The sequence below is a fragment of the Leptidea sinapis genome, chromosome 28, assembly GCF_905404315.1.
Source record: "Leptidea sinapis chromosome 28, ilLepSina1.1, whole genome shotgun sequence".
Classification (NCBI taxonomy): Eukaryota; Metazoa; Arthropoda; class Insecta; order Lepidoptera; family Pieridae; genus Leptidea; species Leptidea sinapis.
This window is the reverse complement of record NC_066292.1, coordinates 1,171,788-1,195,110: the sequence shown is the minus strand read 5'-3', so window position 1 is coordinate 1,195,110 and position 23,323 is coordinate 1,171,788. Positions and strand designations below refer to the sequence as shown.

The 23,323-nt window shown below is 34.6% G+C and overlaps 1 protein-coding gene and 1 pseudogene across 1 annotated transcript; one reads left to right on the top strand and one right to left on the bottom strand.

Moving 5' to 3' along the window:
* Positions 1-1,250: 1,250 nt before the first annotated feature.
* LOC126973053 (uncharacterized) lies at positions 1,251-1,734 on the bottom strand (annotated as a pseudogene).
* A 7,280-nt stretch (positions 1,735-9,014) lies between these two features.
* On the top strand, positions 9,015-20,081 carry LOC126973179 (microfibrillar-associated protein 1). The gene is made up of 9 exons (XM_050820392.1): positions 9,015-9,304; positions 9,493-9,677; positions 9,991-10,205; positions 10,558-10,670; positions 12,764-12,945; positions 13,726-13,850; positions 15,383-15,526; positions 16,953-17,049; positions 18,405-20,081. The coding sequence occupies exons 1-9, from the start codon at positions 9,232-9,234 to the stop codon at positions 18,582-18,584; spliced, it is 1,314 nt and encodes a 437-aa protein (XP_050676349.1). The 5' UTR covers positions 9,015-9,231; the 3' UTR covers positions 18,585-20,081.
* Positions 20,082-23,323: the final 3,242 nt, after the last annotated feature.

Below are 23,323 nucleotides of genomic sequence, written 5' to 3'. Positions count from 1 at the left end.
AGATCGAGGATCTCATCTTTGGATGCCCTTCGATCGTAACAGAAACTTCACAAAAATAAAAATACAGTTAAACTTCAGCTTATTAAGAAACTGCACTTCTCACACACAAGTGCAGTTTCTTAATAAGCTGAAATTATTTACTTAGTAAGTATAAGGCGTGTTTATTTGCTCCCTTTTCATTTGAATGGATTTTTAAATGGAAATGGGATTTAATTTTGTGGGATACTATCAGAATCATAAGAAATGTAGGAGCACTATGAATAGTGTGGGTACTTTTACGACAGATATGTGATTAGCCTTTACATGTTCTTAATCTGATTACGCATTTTTTTAGTCAATCTTCATATTCTTCAATATAATATGAATGATAAGTAAAACTTGCTATCCCGGAATTCTATTCTGATTAATAATATTATAAGGCTTCATTCACACGGCATTGTCCTGCACGTTTTTCTGTAATCGTTGTTTTAACGTTTATCAACCGGGTGTTCATATGGTAAATTTTCATTTGTGTAAAAACGAATAGCCGCAGTTTCCACACAGTTGTCACAGTGAGTAGAAGTCACTGATGGATCCACGCTTGGTTGTACTTTTATATCGGTATCGAAGGCGCCAACGGTCCCGCCGCCGACAAAACAGACGGTTTTGGATACATCCTATTAGGTAATCAAGAATCTGTGCGTACGATCACATTTGAATAATTATTCGAAAATCTTAGAAATAATGAAAAAATGTTTTTTAATTACTTTGGAATGTTTATTGAAAGTTTTGAAAAGTTATTAACTCGACTGGAAAATTCAAGCCTACCAAAATGAAATACGAATATGCGGAAATGCATTAGTACTAAAATGAAATTAGCCATCTGTTTAAGGTGAGTACACAAATAAAAATACACAGGTTTTGATTATTTAAGTTTTATTTATGTTAATTATTATAATTAAAAAAATATTAAAATTTGAACAAGTTTACTATAGTACTCGTATATATTCGTGTTTCGGATATGGATCACCATATCCGTGTAGTTAGAATAGCAGGATTCGACAGAGGACAGACTTTGAAGAGAAGCTGCTGTAGTTAATTCTACAGAGGCTGGACTTTGAAGAGAAGTCGTTGTAGTCATGTTTGTAATGATAGAATTTGTAGCTTCTTATGTAATATTACTATTTTGGTATTGTTGTGTAAATTATCCTCTATGAACTGATGAGAGATTGAAAGACGACGATTCATGAATTTGGCGACTGTTTTTTTTTTCAATAATGTAGCACACCCATTTGGAATTCGAGGACTTCATCATCGTCATAATTATCTAATGATGGTAATATCCCATTAAAAAATGAAAGATGCCGATTTATTGTTTTAGGTTCGTTATTTGAATAAGAATCCATAAATTTCATCATTTTCGCATCTACAGGACTAATCATATTACAGGTATTGGGCTCTTTGCCGCCATTGTGTCTCTATAGAGTTTGTTTCCAATGTTTCATTTCCTCCCTCAGAATTATTTTACTGGTTTTCGGATTCTGTGTTATTATCGGATTCCGTGTTGTTATTTTCGGTAGTAACATTATTTATTGTCTCTTTAGGTTGTATTACTTTCTGCAGAAAAGATAACTGTTTACTATATACATAAGGCTTTGCTGTTATGGCGCCACTTCCTGAGCTTTTCTGATGTTTTATCTTTTTATATGATCGATTATAATTATCTCTTATATGAGTTCACCGTTCAATAATCATTTTAGCTGTAAAAGACAAACATGATAAGTAATACGGTACGTACATATACATTTCTTTTTTCAGGTATTTAGCATCGGGGTGTTCCATGAAAGATTTACACTATTCATACAAAGTTGGAGTATCGACTTTTAAGTGGTATCATCTGGGATGTTTGCTGGACTCTGTGGCATGTCCTTCAGGGAGAATATCTTCAAACGTCTTCTATAGAAAGTGAATGGATGAAAATAGTGGAAGGTTTTGAAAGAAAGACTAATTTCCCTCATTGTTTAGGTGCAATTGACGGGAAACACATAAAAATCTTAAAGCCTCCTCATAGTGGATCCATGTACTTCTATTATAAAGATTATTTGTCAGTTGTGCTATTTACAGATATAAATCTGTATTCCGAATCAACCACCGCATATATAAATATGTAGACATAGGATCATACGGAAAAGATTGTGACTCATCCATTTTGAAAAATTCCGTCTTATGGAAAAAAGTTAATGATGGTTCGCTGAATATACCCAAACCAATGCCATTATTAGAAGGTGGAGAAAGTACACCTTACGCATTTATTGGTGATGAGGGATTTGCTCTACATAATAATTTACTACGCTCTTTTGGAGGAACACATTTAGATTTTCTTAAAAAAATCTTTAATTACCGCCCCAGCAGCAAGGAGATACGTGGAGTGTGCTTATGGTATCTTAGCGGGAAAATGGAGAATTCTACATAAGGCTATTGATGTTTCACCAGTCCAACCCCTCCAAAAGACGCACAGGTACTAAACGCTTCTTCGGTTGCTATTCGATAAAAAACGTATGACATCGTGTCGTGTGAAGGAGACAAAGCTATACCATATGCCACTGCGAACCGAATACGTCAAAGTTCATTCGATTTGCTTGACAAGTCCGTTTAGTATGCGTTTAAACGTATAAGCGGTACACGTTTTTTTGCAGTAGGTACAATCGACGTGTGAATAGATCTATGTACGTTGTATGGTCACTATTTATACGTTAAGACGTATACTGCAAAAAAACGTGCAGGACAATGCCGTGTGAACGAAGCCTAAGCCTTCTGTCAGGTAGAACACTAAAACTTGACCACCCACGGGACCAAAGTAGACTTGTGTACTTCCACAAGGATCTCTACTCAGTTCGACACTGTATACCTTATATAGGATATTTTATTAGCAAACTTGGCGGCGGACTGTCATTGACGAAGCGAAACACATCGGAAAGACCTGGAGTGAAATTAAGAGAGATGCTTAGGAGCGATCACGATGGAGATGCTGTGGATGCCCTCTGACCCAGCTAGGGGATACAGGAATTTAAGATTTTAAGTAAGTAAGTATATTTTAGATTCAAAACTGACAGTCTTGGCTCATTGTGAATACGTAGTTACTAAATTTGAAAGGCTTTTCAATTTAATGAGATGCCTCTCTGGTGTTTTTGGGATCCCGGGTGCAAATCCGTTATCTTTACAGTGCCACAGTTCGGAGTATCCTTTATTATTTACGATTTCGGAACCTTCTTGTAAGTCCTTTCTTTCTTCTTGTAAAATCTAGTCCTTTAAATGCATTATAAGAGTGTAACGAATCCCCGTTTCATTTAAGGCGCTATTTTTTGGCTGTTCGTCTGTTTTTCATGTTTTAGAATAATAAAATTCTCAAATAGCCCCTTAATAACAAACTACGTAGTCTCACTGATCACATTGAATCATCAAGTTATTATATTATCTTACCACCTGTCCAATATAATGTACAACAATTTTTTCTTTTCGAATTTGACCGGAAGAAAGCATTATTTTATGTTATCCGTCGTAACAGGATTTTCTTTGTAAATAGATGATAGATCATCAGACATCTATTCTAAGGAAGAACAAGAATTTTCTCTTTAAATTATATGAGTCTCGTCCTCACTTATCAGTCGTTACAGTTTTCTTTTGTCTCTTTGGTTTAGTTTTGATATTTGTCTCTGCTAGCAAGTGTAAAGCGCGTTTCATCTCCCTGGTTCTCTGTTTCCTCTCATGCTCGTCTTCTTCAGGTCTTTTGATTTTTCAGTTCCAATCTGTTCTTTTCAGGATTATCAGAATAATACATTCTTGAATTTTCTGGCAATATTCCATTCTTCGATGTTTTCCATGCATTTCTGTCTAATTTACGGTCAGATAATTTCTGGTGTTATAAATCTTATAGTTGATGAAATTAAGGCAAATGGCTCTGACAGCAAAGAGGGTGATACAGCTGCTGTGTTGATTAGAATCCATTTCTTCAGGTATGGCTTGTTGTTATTGCACATATGTCTGGGCCTTATCTCCAACTACCTCTCCCGTTAGTAGGGGACTTGCCCCTTCACATATACTCGCTGTATGACTCTGTAATAAAATAACGTCTTAGTAATCACATTATCTGACCTCAAGAGGAGCATTCGTACAGTATGAATCCACCCCATTTATAACTGTACGAAGGTGCCCCAACCCAAATATTTGACAAACCAATTTAATATAAATATAACCGTCAAAGTTAGCCCAAAATGAACACTGAAATTTTAAATTACCGCATCAATTCATGAGCCATAAGTAACTAGAACAAAATTTGATAAAAAAAAATGGTATTTAACACGTTCAAAGGTACATCGTAAAATTACTTACGCAGCGTGAAAACACGTAACGCCTCGTTCCAACGAAACTCGTAGTTGTACTACCACGCCGCTCCCGCAGTCAGACTATACGCATCACGGCGTTTGCACTTAGAACATTTCTTGATTCATACAATACCATCACATTAAAATTAATTTGTCAACTTGTCTATAGAGGGCACTGATTGATACACAGACCCGCTTCGCCCGCCTACACAGTAGGTAGCCGCCAATCACCATGGTGTTTATTAATTTATTTGCCGCCATCGCTTTGCTTATTCATTATTGTTGTTGTTTGGTGTTCGTTGCGTGTTGAGTATATACTGATTTCCGTTTATTTCCTTAAAATGCAAAGAGCATAGTTCCGAATTGACTTATTAGATATTTACTATAATATCTACTATGATATTTATATGTAATTGGTGCAGTCCATCAATAAAATACTTCGAGGAGCAATTTCGACGCACGATGAGGAGGATATAATGCAAACATTCGCTATACAGTATTACATTAAAGAAGAAGGAAATAATATGTTTTTTTATTGTAGCTTAAGTTCCTAATATCTACATTTCAGTAATTCTGCCATTACATTTATGTCGGAATTCCTGTGTAAAATTAATATTACAATTAAAACAACCTACAGGTATTTATGTTATATGTATATGTAGGTATGACCGAGGAAAGTTTCGTCAACTTCCCACGCGATTTCGCTTTCGCCTTGAAATTGACTGACAACTCTATAACTATATTATATAATGTTTTCTGTGATACGCATAAACGGGGGTGTCACGCTTATAAATACAAACGCATCGGTATGTTGGATAATAATAATATGACCACTGTACGAATCCTACCTGTTCTCCCTAGCCTTAACTACCATTCCGACTGTTAATTATATTGCCAGTATTTAAGAATATAATGCCATTAAATAAGTTAGTTCTACTGTTAAATAAAAGGGGCATTATATTTATACCGATGAGTCAAAATACATGCCAAAAGATTTTGTAGGAGTAGGAGTTTCATCAAGCCCAATTCCAATTCAAATATTTTTATTCACAATATGATATATGTGACATCACTAATTGAAAGTCAAAAACTACCACCTATGCCAAAACGAATGCCTCAGACCTGAGAAGAATGGGCGCAACATGACCAAAGTTCCTTTTTAGATTGTTTGATATCCCCACGTGTCCCTTTCCCTACATCTATAAAAACTCTTCTTAATTCTAAATAAATACCCAGTGAACGCATATAAAATATGGAAGCATTTCTGACGTTTTATAATAGCGCAACTCAAACCCGTAGTGGGCAGGCCTTACGCCGGTACTGTACCAGGACAGGACGCAGATCAGTTCGATGGTTAGACGAGTGAGTACGATCGGATCCCGGTCGGACGAGATTTTAAAAACAGATGTAAGTAACAAGAATTTAAAATATATTTATGTGTTATAAAGTGGTGGAGAAATTATACGGATTGTCGTCACAATGGTAGTCGAATCACTTTTCACGTGTTAGTAGACCTATTACTACCTGGTTACATTATCTCTGAACCTGACGTCGATGACGTCACATCATCATCCAAAGTACGGTGTGCAAAACAATCATAACTATATAATATCCAATATAGGGAAACGGGAGGGTCATTACATTCCAGCGAGGTCCACAGATAATGTAGCCGTGTAGTACTTAAAAATAAGATAAAATATTTTAGACTTGAGGGATTATGCATACTGTAGTAGCACATTTTTCTAACGTAAACTATGGGATGGATATATGGAAAAATGGATACATATATAGTTCACAATATATATATGTCGGAGAATTAGAATATAAAAGTAATATGGCCTGTATGATTATATTCTACTCTGTGTATTGGGCTGAACTGATGGTGAATGTCATCTTTCAAAGTGTGTTTGAAGTTGTCACTGTGTACGTCACTGTCGGTGCGGTGATTGAAATTAGTTATTATTGTCAATCAGTAGAGCGCTCATTGAGAAGTCGCAGGCTGCAGTCGTCTTCAAGCTAGAGCCCGCGCCGGTTGTGCGCACTGATCGACTTAAAACAACATGGTGGATACCAACACCGTGACGCCCGATTTTAAATCCAAATAAATCTTTGAGATATATTATTTAAATCACAATTTGTTGTAGTTTTTTGGTGTGCCTAAATAAATAGATTTGTAGCTAGAGTTTTGTTATTTATTTGTCTCGAGTACAATGCGATTTCTTCAATTACTTACTTAATTCCTTAAAAAACACACATCATTAGTTTTTAAGTATTGTAAACATTGCAAGAAGAGACTCCTTGCTTTACTCATCTCACCAAAACTAAATACATTTACGATTTGCCACAGAACATTAATTACATGCCCATAATATAGTGCTAGTTTTCTATTTAGCAATATTGATTTTACTTGTAATTATTAATAAAAATTCTGGTGACGCATCATTAATAAAAAATGTAATAAAATTTATCTAAACTAACAATCATAATTCATTATTTTCGTGTTTTATTCCGTACCTATCCTTTGCCATTTCATCTCGTAAAAAATAACAAATTATTGTTGATTTTTGAAAGAGCAACATCTCAAATCAATTTCCTAATATGAAATTAGGTAGGGTATCAACTGTAACGTAGGTCCTGTAGATGGAGCAACAACCTGAGAGTTGAACAAGATATACCACAATTTATGACCCACGCGTACTCGAACAGGTAGCTCAGTTGGAAAGAGCGCTCGGATGGAACCCTAGAGGTCACTGGTTCGATTACCAAACCGTTCATAAATTTTGGTTACTTATTAATTTAAACTAATACTAATTATTACTAATTTGTATTTCGTTTACTTTCAAAATACCTTTATAGAAATAGTGCTTAAAATGTAAATAATCTACCTTACCTAATTTATTTTGTCGGTAAACAATATTTCTTATGTATATTTTTATCTATTTACCTACCTAAAATTCTCGTGTAAAACATCCATTGAGAACATCTTTCAAGATAAAAATCTAAAAAAAGGAGTGGTAAAAGAGTCTTGAAAAACAAAGTATGTAATTGTCATATTTTGTCTGTTGTCAATATGTAACTGAACACTGAACAGTAATGAATGAACAGTTTTAACTGTTAATGATTATAACAATGTTAAAAATTAAAAGTAACTACAACGTTATGTTTTACTGTATAGTTATTGAAGTAAAACTTCTTTAGGCGTGACTAAGGGGTAACTCTGACTGACTTGGTTTTTCTGAAGGAAGCCACGTTAGTACTTCCGGCAGAAAAAAGTCGATTGAATCAATTTTAAATATTATAATTTAATAATTTAAAATTTTTTTTCAAATTGCTTAGTAATATTTTCTGAAAATCTCCAAGTGTATTTGTTCATTTGACTATGACTACTTTGTAAAAAATAATAAATAAGAGTTCTCAGTCTGACGTTTGCGACATTCGTTAATTTTTCTTCGTCCATCGGACATGCAAAAGGTCCGAGATATTGATATGTGTGATATTAATAATTTAATTTTTTTTATTCAATTATTTATTGATAACACGGCTTTAATTAATGTAACTATATATTAAATGGCATAAATTAAATCTTCTTGTCTTTCAAATTTTTGAATATTTGTTATTTATGTTGGATGTCCTAGAATAGGTGGGATAAACAAGGGCAAACGAAAATAACATATTTTGTCTATGAGCTTTCAGATATGCAAAAAAAGTATATATGTATCTTTTAATTATTCCTAAAGTAAATTATAATTAAGTTATACTTCAATCGCGCGTAAAGATTACACGTACACCCTTTTTTTAACACCATTTTTTTTAACACCATTTTTTTTAACACCATTTTGTTTATTTAACATTAGCGCAACTTTTTATTTATGTTAGCAACTACAATCTACATAGGTTTCTTTTCGTATTTATAAGTCTTTACCTAGCTACAACGTGTTCAATACCTACTAAATTATCGAATACATGTAAACCAAGTGTATTTGAATTTGTGCGTGCGTTGATTCTGGTGCGCTAGTATTAAGTTAAAGTACTGTTTTATTAGTGTGTAGTCTAGTGTCACTTTCATAAAATATTTAATATTTCAAAATCGAACACTCCATTGAGTATATTTCTAGGAAATATAATTTTTTAATACATATCACAGATCACACTTTGTCCTTTTTTAAATTTTTGTTGAAATTCATACGTTTGGACGTTTTTTCTTGAAATAGCTATTTTTAATAGATAGATTTTAGCGATATGATGATGTAGATATGTATTGGTCTAGAATAGTAGAAATTGATAAAAGTGACGATTCAGCGTGATAAATAAATAAGTAAATTTAATACAAAAATACGAATAACTATTTTTTTGTTTCCATATAATTTAAATGACAACTAAAAATTTACTACCTTAATCCGATACATCTATGTAATTTAATAATATACACGCATAAGACGATTATAAAATAAAATAATTTTTTGGTGTTCGTACGAGATAGTGAAATGGAAACAAAAACTTTTTGCACACTGTACTTGCACAAACGACATTTGACAGGGCCTAAAAGTCTACGTACCAGGCCATAAACTCCAAAAAAAAAAATTTGACATGATTTAAGACAGTTGTCACTTGTGATGTTGATTCGCCCGAGTTGTAATGATGGTGAAACTATTAAAAGCAGACATTTGGATTTTGGTTGAAGTTTGAGTGATTATATTTTCAACTTTATATTTGCAAACATGTATCTTATTTTGTAATAACCACGTAATAACTAACAATGCTTAAATCTTGATTAATAATAATTGTGTCCTGGATGCCGTTTGCTAAAATATTCAGCTGAGATACAATTTTTATATTTTGGTAACAGTGTATCTCTCTATATCTGGTCATAATGAATGCTTTACCAGCTCAACCTGCTGGCATTCAGAGCACAGCAGGAGCTGTACCAATTCGTAATGAGAAAGGTATTGTTTTTTCATGAAATTATAACAATAATAATTTTGATAAATAGTGTTTTAGTTAATCAAAAATTTAGCTTACTGTATACTATAAGAGTGGAACAAAGTCACTATTAGAAATAAGTAATTCTTCCAACAATCCTTTGTTGTATTATTAATATGATATATCAGAAATTTTTGAATATGTTCATTAGGTGAAATATCTATGCAAAAGGTGAAGGTGCAGAGGTATATATCAGGAAAAAAGCCAGATTATGCACAAGGTGTTTCTTCATCTGAGGAATCTGATGCAGAAGATTTCATTGAACAGCAGAGGCCAGAAAGGAGGCATCATATTGCTACAATTACTGGAAAAGATGAGAGTGATTCTGATAAGGAGGTCAGTTTCATTTTACAAGCTTAATATCAGGTTATTGTGATTTTAAGTAGTAGGATTATTAGTAATTTCAAGTCAATTAGTAAAGTAATTGATTCATAAATAATCCACACTTGAGATGCACAATCTAACTTCGTAATTTATACTTCACATCATATTATAGTCTACTCTTTAAAAAAAATGAGGACAGCTGAGAAAAAATTGTGAAAAAAACCTGATGGCTCTCAGTGCTACATGTCATGATTAATTTTTCCATATTTTTATGTGGTCTGTTCTATTATTAGAAGTTCTTAATATGAATATTTCTTTTTATCAGGTTGATGATCCTCGATTACGAAGGTTACGTGTGGCTGTTAAATCACCCATACGGAGATCTGAGCATAAACCAGAGATAATTGATGCAGAGCCTGATGAGCCGGATGAGCAGATGAGTGAAGATGAGGCCAGACACAGTTCCGAAAGTGAGGATGAGCTGGATGAAGAGGAGATTGAAAGGCGTCGGCAAGCAATTAAAGCAAAACTGGCTGCTAGGTATTTAAATAATATACTATCCTGTTTGTGTTGTGTACATATTATTTATGTTGTGTTATACTTATATTTGATGTAATTTTTTATCTATATAATATGGTGTTTGAATTATTATCACCTGTACAAAATATTAAGTATGTATTATGTGCCATATATATATATTATTACCAGTGATGGGCAGGGTGTATCAATTACCAATAGCTGAACGTCCTGCTTGTCTTGATCCTTATTGTCATAAAAAAATGTATAATCTTAAATGTTGTAAAATATATCAATATATTATATTGTAGCCATTTAAAAGTGTATAAGTACAACAGAAAAGCAAATACATGGGTTTCTTTTGAAATATTTTAAGGGAGGCAGAAAAAGAAGTCTTAGGCAGAGATGAGGATGCAGACATGTTAGATGCAGAAAATGAGGAAAGTGGATCTTCAGACACTGAATATACAGATAGTGAAGAAGAAACAGGTTATTTCTTTTTCATATTAGAGAGGGCAAACGGACAATCGCGCAGATATATTAAACTTCAAACTCACCTTAGGTATATTGAATTATTGAAATCATTCATTCATTTAAGTGCAAACATTTTACCAATATACCACTTTTAGGAAAAATTAAATAAAGATAAAATGCAGAGGCAAGAAACTCATTCCAAGTCCATCTTAAATTATCAAACAAGCTTCAGCTTTCAGGAAACAAACAGCCGTATTCGAGCTGAATTACATAGTATATAATTCAAACATACCTAGCAGTTCCATTAATTATTTAGAAGTAAAATAAACTAGAGTTTTCAAATTTTTGGTGGGAAAATATGAATTTGGAATGCGTCTTGGAAGCATAGGTGGTGCAATAGGTTGAACCGTTGACTCTCACCACAGAGCCCACATTTATACAGTTGGCAACACTCTTGTGATTCATCTGGTGTTACAACTGTTGGGCTGCAGTGATCACATACCATCAGGTGACCCATATGCTCATTTGTCGTCCTTTTCATCTAAAAAATTAATGATTACTTCAACATAGAGAGTCCAAAAATGTCAGTAATAGAAGTCTTGTGGCCTAAGGGAAGGGAACACTCATTTTAATTGATTCATTATGGTAAATTTTAGGAGTAAAATAAGCTGTAGGGCAATTTACTGTATTTTAATTAATCTGCTTTGAATAACTCGCAAAAACCCTCCTAAGTGGAGGCTTATCATTGGTTGGCTCCTTTGTACAGGATGCCGGCTAGTTTATGGGTACCACAACTGCGTCTATTTCTACCGTGAAGCAGTAATGTGTTAACATTACTGGGTTTCGGTCTGAAGGACGCCGTAACTAGTGAAATTACTGGGCAAATGAGGCTTAATATCTTATGTCTCAAGTTGACGAGCGTAATGATAGGGCCGCTCAGAATTTTTGGGTTTTTCAAGAATTCTGAGTGGCACTGCATTGTAATGGACAAGGCGTATCAATTACCATCGGCTGAACGTCCTGCTCGTCTCGTCCCTTATTTTCATAAAAAAAGCGACATGGTGGCCGATTAAGATGACGTCACACCTCAGAAATGAATTATTATTACGCGTATCGGTGTTTCAAGACTTCAAGCGTCGTCATGTTTAATGAGCCGTGACGTCATTCATGTTTGTGTTAACATTTCATGGCCGTATTTTATGCTTTTATTTTGCTAAATATATTTTTAATCTCAATATAATTAATAATCTCAAAACTGTGTTCATTTTTTTAAATCCTTTCATCATTTTTTTTTATAATTTTATCATGCAATCAGTCGAGAGACTATAAACAGATGTGTTCTAAGCTTATTGGCTATCAGAGTAATTTCCTCATTAGGAATTTAGAGACATTTAATCATGGCTGTCTAGTATATGCCGTCTTTTGAGCCTGTGCTTTGCCTCAGGAAAAGTTAATTGCACATCAATTTGATTTGGGTGGGCCATCAGTTTGCTCTTGTATTTTATTTTGGTGGTAATAAATCCTTTTATCATAATATCTTTTTAATAATATCCTATTCGTTAATTCGTCACCGAAAACTGTCATCATGCCCATTGCAAGATTCACATTGTAATTGTAATATTTCTCAAGTCTGTCATTTCCATCACTTCTACATTCTACATTATATACAAATTTAATTTTGTACAATGCTTATGGAAACTACGGTTTTTGTAATTGCGGATTCAAAGTTAATGCTTTCGGCACTTTTTGTCCAATGTTGTACTGGAAATCTAGCCGTTCTCTGACGCATTATACGCAAACCTTAGCACGCTTCACTCTCCAGATTTGGCTCCATCTACATAAACTACAGTCTGTGCAAACGTAACAATTGCATAGGAACTGATTGCAGATGTCACTCAAATCGAAATAAATAATGAGCTTAAAGTCATATATAAAAGTAAACGCAGGATCTCTACAATATTTGGCGGGCCCAAACCCTCTTAATAGAAAACTCTCCTTTCATCTGTTTCTATTAACACATCTTTAACATACTTACATGAATAGTTTTTAGAAGATTACATCGTATTATACCTATGTGGGTTGAATTTTTTTGTTTTATTTGGGACCAGGCCCAAGAGTAAAACCAGTATTTGTGAGAGCATCCGAGAGAATGACTGTGGCTGAGAGAGAGAAGAAAGCAAAACAACAGAAAAGGGAGGAAGTTGAAGCTCGTAGGGAAAAAGAAGAAAAGAGAAGAGAAGCTTTGAAACTTGTGGAAGAGACAATAAGAGCTGAACAGAGAAATACACAGGTTACATTTACTATTAATCTATACTAATAAATGGAGAGCCGTTATTTTCCTTTGGTTAAACTGCGAAAACTACTGAACCAATCGGAATAATACTTACTTATTCCATAAGATGCAGCATGTTTTTGGAGATGGTTAAACCTTTTTCTTTAAGTTTATATGTTTGTAAGTGATTACTTATATTTGCAATACTTAATAATAATTCAGTTATTGACATTTCATTATAAATGACAATTCATACATTGATCGGGCTTGTGGTACTTAATTTATATGGCAAAACAACAATTGCCGGGTCAGCACTTGTGTCAATATAATTTTGAATTAGTTCATTTGAAACTAAGTGTGAAAGTCATTGGATTTTTTCTCTGTTCCACCTGCAGTCTCTGAGAACAACTTCCAGGTACCTAAACTAAATTGAGTCAAGGCCGTAGTCCTCTTTTGACGCATCTAATGTTCATATTTGCACAAATATTTTCTTTCTGGTTTCTAATGCAATTGATTTCTTATACTATCAAATACAGCCTGAACATCATGGGGGCAAGTTAAGAATTAATGTACAGTTATTTGTTATACATATACAAACAATAACTGCTATGCCATCATTCAAAGTGGTTATTGCTTCATTAGAATATGTGCGTGTATAGTGTATAATTTTTATAAAATGTGTCCAAACACTGAACCTTGAGGCACACCAGTTTAGAAGTTAATTTATGTTTATTTTTCGTACCAAGCAGTTTTTCAGACTTTCGGCCATCAAATAGTATTTTAATTTTCTGATTTAAGGGAGATCAAAAAGAAGCAAACTTAAATGATGTGTGCACCGATGATGAGAATGATGAGTTGGAGTACGAGTCGTGGAAGTTGCGTGAGATGAAGCGAATCAAACGAGATAAGGAGGAGAGAGAGGCGTAAGTTACCTGCGTTTTTTTTTTAAATTTTAATAGAGCTTAGTCTTAAAAAACATGCAACAAATAATTGTTGATAGTATATTGAAAATCACATTCTTACCTTTTGCTTACAACAATTCCAATATTCATATTTCTACTTAAATCTCCCTTCATATAAGAATACTAACGACATTAATAATTTTTGGCACATTCATAATTTCAATGGATTAGATAAGTTAGTTTTTGTTTATAGGTTATTGATAATATTAATAATTATTTATAACTAACATGTTGAAAAAACAACAATTACCATTTAATAAGTTTTATTTGTAACCAAATAGAATGGTTCGTTGCCAAAGAACAACACTGTGATACATATGACATAATGTTGCAAAAGTAACTAAAATATACCAATTTTGCAGTTATAATGTCATTTAGTAAACAAATCTATTTTACTGTGTATGCAGCAGAACTAAGTCTGCTTGATAAGTTGTCTAAATTGGAGTTTGGCATCTAACATTATTCCAAGAAAAACAACCTTGTCAACTATATTATCTAATTTTCCGTTTTTAAACTGTACATTGATTGACAATATCAGGTGATGTGAATTTAATACACTTTGTTTCTTATCATTAAGTAAAATGTAATTAGCTTCAAATCAGTCTACCAGATTTAGTTATAGCATTGTTAACATCATTTTGGTAAAGCAAACAACACAATTCGATATTTATCAGGAATAGATTAGGTCCTAAAATTGCACTGTAGAACCCCTATTTTAACCATTGATATAGAGGACTACTTTCCATTTTTTCACCTATCACCTTCTCTTGCAACATCAGAGGAATCACAAGAGCGTTGCAGGCCTTTAAGGAAGGTGTACGCGCTTTTTTTTGAAGGTACCCATGTCGTATCGTCCTGAAAACACCGCACAAGGAAGCTCTTTCCACAGCTTTGTAGTACGAGGAAGAAAGCTCCTTGAAAACCGCACTGTTGAGGACCGCCACACATCCAGATGGTGGGGATGATATCCTAACTTTTGGCGTGACGTGCGAAGGTGGAATTCGGCGGCAGGAATCAGGTTTATCCACGTTAAGCCTTTGTAGTCTATAATTTATGTAGGATATCATTATTTCGAATGCTATTTTCTTCTGACCAATGTTTCGTGTTCAACGCAATCGAAAGCCTTGATCACAAAATACGCCAAGGGCATCTCGAGACACTTCCCTGGGTTCAAATATATTATATTTAAGTAAACACCATCATCTGTGGTTGAACGAGCGTGGGTAAAACTTTTAGTTGAGTTTATTTCATAAATTGGCCATTTTTATATGTGGGCTAGAGACTGACTTGATGGGCAACCGCCCATTGTCATCCGAAAAACCAACATCAAGCTGATCTGATATGACTTGATCGACGATGATTCGCGCCGATCTTCGTTATATGCCGACAAATGGAAGAAGCAAAGTCAAAAAGTCTGTCAGTTAGGGTCGAAAAGCGGTTAAAGTTTTGGGTACAAATTCTCCAATCTTCATGTAATTTTTCTTTTTATTCAGTGCTGAGAAGGAGCTACTGAATATTGAGAGGCTGCGTAATATGACAGAAGAAGAGCGACGTGCCGAACAACGGATGAACCCAAAACTTGTCACCAACAAGGCGCAGAAAGGAAAATACAAGTTCTTACAGAAATACTACCACAGGTATTATATCTTTTAATTCCAACTTTTTTTTATGAAAATAAGGGACGAGATTAGCAGGACGTTCAGCTGATGGTAAGTAATACGCCCTGCCCATTACAATGCAGTGCCGCTCAGGATTCTTTAAAAGCCCCAAAAATTCTGAGCGGCCCTACAATTGTCGTCACCTTGAGACATAAGATGCTAAATATCATGGGCCCAGTAATGTCACTAGCTACGGCGCCCTTCAGACCGAAACACGATAATGTTTACATATTATTGCTTCACAGCTCAATCGAGCATCGTAATATTTGCACACACGTTGTCGGGGATACGGAAAAGAATATATAGGGTATATTGGAGAATATATTTTATGCTGAAACTTAAAAGAGTTCCTGAGCCAGCGTTATACAGATTAGTGGTCGGGTTTGTATTATAACCAACGACGGCAATACAAAGCTATGGAAAGAAAGAGAGAGAGTGTGTAGTGAGGGAGTGAAAGAGAATGAAGACAAGGAAGGCTATTTCTGTTTGTCGTTCTTTGTATTTATTTGTAAATTAGTTTTTAGGGTTCCGTAGCCAAATGGCAAAAAACGGAACCCTTATAGATTCGTCATGTTTGTCTGTCTGACCGTGTATGTCACAGCCACTTCTTTTCTAAACTATAAGAACTAACTCTTGAAACTTCGCATTAACATTTTCACACAAAAATAGAAAGAAACGATAAATTTTGGGGGTTCCCCATACTGGAACCAAAAAAATGTTTTTCATCAAACCCATAAGTAAGATCATTAAAATGATATTGAGGTTTCTGATATCATTTTTTTCTAAACTGAACAGTTTGCGCGAGAGACACTTCCAAAGCGGTAAAATGTAACTTTACCCTATAACTTATAAAATAATAGAATGATAAAACTAAAAAAAATATATGACGTACATTAATTATTAACATGCAAAGTTCCACCGAAAACTGGTTTGAACGAGATCTATCGATAGTTTTTTTAATGCGTATAAATCATGAGAGCTCATTTGCACTGTATGATTTTGAGCAAAGATTTTTTGCCTTCTCCATTTAAATTATTTGATATCATTTTCCTCTCTATATAACGTTTATATTATGTTACTTGCTGCTACGGAACCCTTCAAGGACGAGTCCGACTCGCACTTGGCCGCTTTATTATTGTGGTATAATGTGTGGGTATTAAAGTTTTAAGGAAATAATTCATGCCTATTATATGTATACTACACTAATTAAATATTAAATTGAAACAGTAGTGTTACAGCGCTTTTGTGTTTCATGCCAGTATTTTATGCTTAACATATTAATATAAAAGATTGAATAAAATGTCCACTATAAATGTACTACAGATAATGTATGATTAGGTATGGTAAAGAACATTTTACTGTCGATCAAATCGACTCAGTGTTAAGGTTGTGTGTTGATTTACAGAGGTGCCTTCTATTTGGATAAGGAAGATGAAGTGTTCAAGCAAGACTTTTCTGGACCGACATTGGATGACCATTTCGATAAGACTGTTCTACCAAAGGTAACATACATAACATATTATATAAGAGACACGATAAACTCGGCCACAGTTTACTGTGACATTTTCAGCACAATACAGAACTTAAAAAAATCTGGATATTACCACACACACGCACACGCATGCACGCAATACACACGCTGCGCACACGCACGCACATACACACACACACACAAACACGCCCACGTACACACACACACACACACGCACACACATCAACTCACACACTCACGCATCTTTCCCGTCGGGGCAAGCAGAGACAATAGAACGCCACTTTTCATACATGCTCGCCGGTTGCAAATGCTTCGGACCTTTCCCTTTCTCAAAAAGTCCCAATTTGGTCGACGAATGTTCTACGAGATCTCCCGCGACCGACTTGCCCACACACACTTGGCTTATATATTTGACAAGTTATTCTTTCTTCACTCATTCTCTCCACGTGTCCCAACTGTTTCAGCATTCCTTTCTCAGTACATGCCACAACATCTTTCAGACCACAGCGCGCTCGTATTAACCGCATTCGGAATTCTATCAACCAGTCTAATGTCTGAATATTTATTTTTAATTTAATTAAAATCGATGCAACCGTTTTGGTGTCCATACGGAGCATCAAGAAGTACTACAAGTTACACAATTGGATGTAATTCCCGAAAAACGTTCCAAACCACAATCAGTCGAAATTGAGTTAATAACACAAAACTGGTCATGTGATTCATATTAACGGACTGACAAAAAATGGCAGCCCTACTGTCACTCTTTAAATGACATCATGACTTAGTAGACCAACCCACATGTATGGAATATACTAATATTTTTTTAACTTTATACACGAATTCCTTAAAATGTGATGTTTGTCAGGAACTACGTCCAATTATAAATTACCAATAAAAATATTTATAGGATCTGTTTAATTATAATTAACATTCATATAATTTTTGTTCTATAATATTTATGTTTTTTTTTTATGGGACGCAATACAAACTACTACTATAGCAACCTACACAAATAAAATTTGAAAACAAAATTTTATGAACGATGCGGGACTCGAACGACCCACGACCTCTCGCGTTCCGTGCGTACTTTACAAGAGCGACATCTCAATTCAATTTCCTAATATGCCAATACTGGGGTTGAGCAGGTTATCAACTGTAAAGTAGATTAAACCACAATCTGAGAGTTGAACAAACCAAACAAGATTTTATGACGATACGTCACTCGAACGGTTAGCTCATTTGGACGAGCACTGAACGCGAGAGGTCGTTGGTTCGAGTCCCGCATCGTTCATAAAATTTAGTTTTCAAATTTTATTTGTGTATTAATCCTAGAAGTAAGGGTGATCACTTTAAAATTATGTGCAGGTGATGCAAGTGAAGAAGTTTGGGCGATCAGGTCGCACCAAGTACACGCACTTAGTCGACCAGGACACCACGGAGTTCGATTCCGCTTGGAACAACGACGGCGCGGCCACTCGCATGACCAACTTCAGGGGAGGAATGAAGCAGGTGTTCGACAGACCATCAGCTAAGAGAAGCAATTAAATTGACACCAGCTTCACTACTCGTCTAATTGTTGGACCACTTGCGTGCGAATTCGTCGAGAGGCAGTGCTGGTTGTACGTTTCGGATTCACTTTGTTAAGGAGCACAATTATGTTTTAAGCTTAGATAATTTATATGTCTACATAGCTGCTAGACAACCGATGAATACAGGCCGGGTTTATTACTTTAGTGTGCGTGACAAACTACGTCTTACACTCGTGATTTGTATGTCACTTTGTGTTAGTGTGAGCGCATTGCTCAAAATAGAGGTTAACAGTCCACCTCAATTTTTTTCGACGTTTTCACAGTCTATCTAAACGTATAAATGATCTAAGGTTTGAAGTTTGAGTGGTGGTACAGTCAGCGTCAAAAAGATATTCCATTGTATTCAAAAACGTGGCAACACCCATCGTCACCATATACATCGATTCACTGAAAGTTACCAAATAGTAATGTAACGTGTGAACCCTAACTTCAAACATGGGATCGTTGCCCCATAAAACATATTTTGTCTTTTATGGTTTATTTATCTTCTTTACTATTTTAATTATTAAACATATCATTTTACTTTCAATTTTTTAATAGGCCGAAGGCCGACCGTTCTTACTTCACTCCATCATCTAACCTATATCGATTGTTTTTCAATCGCGTCATTTCAGTTTTTAAATAAATTAATATTTCACCATTACGGTCAACCGTATTACAAGAGTTCTTATGTGCGGATAAGAACTCCTTGTTACCGTAATAAAAAAAACTATAGTGTCTCAATTAAATCAGGCAGTGCTGTTGATTTAACAAGCCTAGCGAAACTCTCTAAGAAAAAAGCGATTCACTCGATTGTATGAAACGTGAAGTCATTGACAAATTGACGGACAAGTTCATTATGGTTTACCAAGACTGACCAAAATGTGCACTGACCTCTACTATAAACCACTGGACTGGCGGCTGTCAAAATGCTTTTGTGCCTGTTTGATATTCGCCATTATGGCGCTGTTGGCCATGTAGCGAGAGTCTGCGGTACTAAAAGTAGTGATGACAACCTCAGCAAACATCGATAGATGGTGGGAAACTATTTAGAAAAAAAAATTGTACTTTATAACGTTGATTCTTGAAGTATAAATAACAAGGAAAACGAACGAAATTAATTCAAAATGCAAAAATACTTCAGAGTATTGTACGTTCCTTCGCAGCCATTTGAATTATACGTCAAAATTAGTTCTCTGGACGCTCGCGAGTGGCGCTTCGAATAGGAACAAAAATTTGGTGTCAAACATGTGCAACAGCCTGTCCAGTGGTATTTATACAGGTCAGTGAAAATGTGTCTATCTAGATACTAGACTATCTGTTGCTTGGGTATATGCCAGTTATATCTAATTATACTGAAAGAAATTTGTTTTATATTATACTGACATATACCCATAGTCAGTTTAATTAGTTACAATAAGGATTAGTTTACAACGTATACAGTGTTCAATTAAAATAAATATATTTAACACTGGTTCTTGTGTTTTAATTGTTTTATTTCAAGCTCCGATTGTTAGATAATTTATTATATTTTGTACAGGAAGCCGGCTAGATTATGGGTACCACAATGGCGCCTTTTTCTGCCGTGAAGCAGTAGTGTGTAAGCATTAGTGTTTCGGTCTGAAGGGCGCCGTAGCTAGTGAAATTACTGGGCAAATGAGACTTAACACACAAAGAATCCTGAGCGGCATTGCATTGTAATGGGCAAGGCGTATCAAATACTATTAGCTGAATGTCGTGCTGGTCTCGTCCCTTATTTACATTTAAAAAAATTACATTGCAGGGAGTGCTGATACTAGTACTACAATACATTAAAGTTATGAAAATTTAGATCTACACTAATTATTATGGAATTGAAAAGTTTTATGTTTGTTTGTTTGAACACACTAATTCTGGATCTACCAGTATATACAGGATGGTTTTTTGAGATGGGCGGTGATTGCCGGAATCGGATCGGAAATTACGAGACTTATAGAATAGTCGTGAAAGAACTCATGCCCTCGATTGATGAGAAGAGATTAGTTTCTTATAAATCGAGGGCATGACTCCTTTCACGACTATTCTATAAGTCTCGTAGTTTCCGACTTGGCCATCACCGCCCTTCTCAAAAAACCATCCTGTGTACAAACAGATACATTCAAATCACATCAAATATGCTCGTCTTGTATTTTATCTCAGGTTTCAGGAACTCATATGGGAAAATATGTTTTTTCCTATTTCGAACACCATTTTGAAGTCTTTGGGAATATATTTTAAAATAGTTTAGAAAACTGTAGCCTTCTTAGGATAAATTGGATTAGTTAAAGTGGGTATCTAACGTAATGAACATAAAAATGCAAATAGGATTTTACGAGACGGGAGCGTAGTTTGTGGACTGATCACGATCTAAGGATAACTTTAGAGGGTTTAACCGACTATATAAAGAATATTAAAATTGCTTAAGTCATTCTACAAACTAATATATTTTATAAGATCTTTTTAATGTAAAAACCTAGTTGTAAAGTTGTTGAGAAACACCATTTTGTTTTCAAGGCATTTTTAGGAGTCTAATGTGATTTGGGTGAAGTTAATCCACAACCTTTGAATATCTTTCCAGCTGTGTGTATGTTTCTTTTCTATGTTTTCCTTGCTTCATGGAATAGATTACAAATGATCTATGATATTATTTAGGGAGATTTTTGACATAGATAAAGTATTATTTATTCCTCGCAAATATCAATCCATGAATTTGTAATAAACCATAACCTTATAATGTACTAGCGGAAAGACAACAAAGAGTAGTTACAAGAACATCTATAAAGGAGATACAGCAAGATATAAATCTGTAGTTACTGTAGCCGATTTTGATTGACAAGTCGTAAACAGTCAGCCACAATTGACATTGGCTCTAAAGTAGTTTAATTTTTTTTTATGAAAGAGGAGGGCAAACGAGCTTACGGGGCACCTGATGTTAAGTGATCACCGCTGCTCACATTCTATTGCAACACCAGAGGTATCACAGGAGCGTTGCAAACTTTTAAGGAAGGTGTACACGCTTTGAAGGTACCCATGCTATATGTTGTCCTGGAAACACTGCACAAGGAAGGAAGAATATTAAACCACTAGCTACCAGTGGGAGGCCCCTTTGCACAGGAACCCGTCTAGATTATGGGTACCACAACGGCGCCTATTTCTGCCATGAAGCAATGTGTAAACATTTCTGTGTTTCGGTCTGAAGGGCGCCGTAGCTAGTGAAATCACTGGGCAAATGAGACTTAACATCTTTTGTCTCAAGATGACGAGCGCAATTGTAGTGCCGCTCAGAATTTTTGGGTTTTTCAAGAATCCTGAGCGGCACTGCATTGTAATGGGCAGGGCGTATTAATTACCATTATTTTCATAAAAAAAGCTAACGTACACATTGAAAAAACATAATTGGTCGTGCATTATCGAGCTGTCAGATCGTCTATACGTTCCAATAGTAAGTCTTTGTAATAAACATACGATTATTATTACATGATACGATTATTGTTACTTGAGGTCACCCAGTATTATTTGAGCGTCGAGAACTAATTGAACGAAGGATTGCACGTCTCCGAAGAAAAGCAATCCGTGTCAGGTCCAGGAAATATATTGTACTCCTGTTATTATATCCTTACAATTATTGTCAATAATTATTATTTGGTTATTAATTACCTGGAATTGGTTCCTACACATTATTTACTGTATAGCCGAGTGGTTAGCGATCCTACTAGTACTAATCCCGGTAGGTGCAAGCATTTATATGATGAATATGGATGTTTGTTTCCGAGTCATGGATGTTTATATGTATTTATGTATGTTTATATGTATTTATGTATGTTTAAGTAAGTATATTGTATTAAATATATCGTTGTCTTGTAACACAGGCACAGGCTATATATGCCTAATTTGGGGCAAGATAATTGGTGTAAAAAGTGTGTCAATATTATTATTATTATTTACAAATTAGAGGAAATATTGCTTTGAGTCAAGCAGAAACCGAATCAATTCCTCAGGACAACGAATCGAGTGTGAAGGTACGTGTGCTTTACTTGCTCCAAGTCCAAGTTTAAGTTATAGTATAGTATTCTATACTATAACTTAAACTTGGACTTAAAATGATATGGGTACCTCTACCTAGTGATAAGAAACAATGTTAAAAGTTATAGAAAAGGTAAAATGAAACACACAAGACATTAATAAACTTTTATTACATCGCCTCAAATGTCGCCTCTCTATCGCATGTCGCATTACAACAGTTGCAGTTGTATCATTAATTTCAACTACTGCTTTTAAGTCAGTTTGGCCGAGCGATCTACCTTAGGGTAAAAAAGTAGGTTCAAACCCCACACCCCAGATCAAGGTTTATTATCACATTCAATTTATATAAAGAACTTAAGCATTCCTTTTTTTTTCTTTCTTTTATTATGTCGATATTATTATTTTATTTTGTAAAACAAAGTTTCATTTACATTTGAATAACTAAAAACCCTTAATATACTAGTTTAAACATATGGATATATTTAGTTTACTAGAGGATAACAAGATTTAATATTTATTATATATTTAATTATTGTATTTAACTACATTTTTTTAGTATTTTACACGTGGTTCAATGTACTGCAAAAAGTTTATGTATTTTATAAAATATAATTGCAGTTACGAGGGGCACACTGAAATGATCGGGAATAGAATATTTCTGATTGAAATACAACA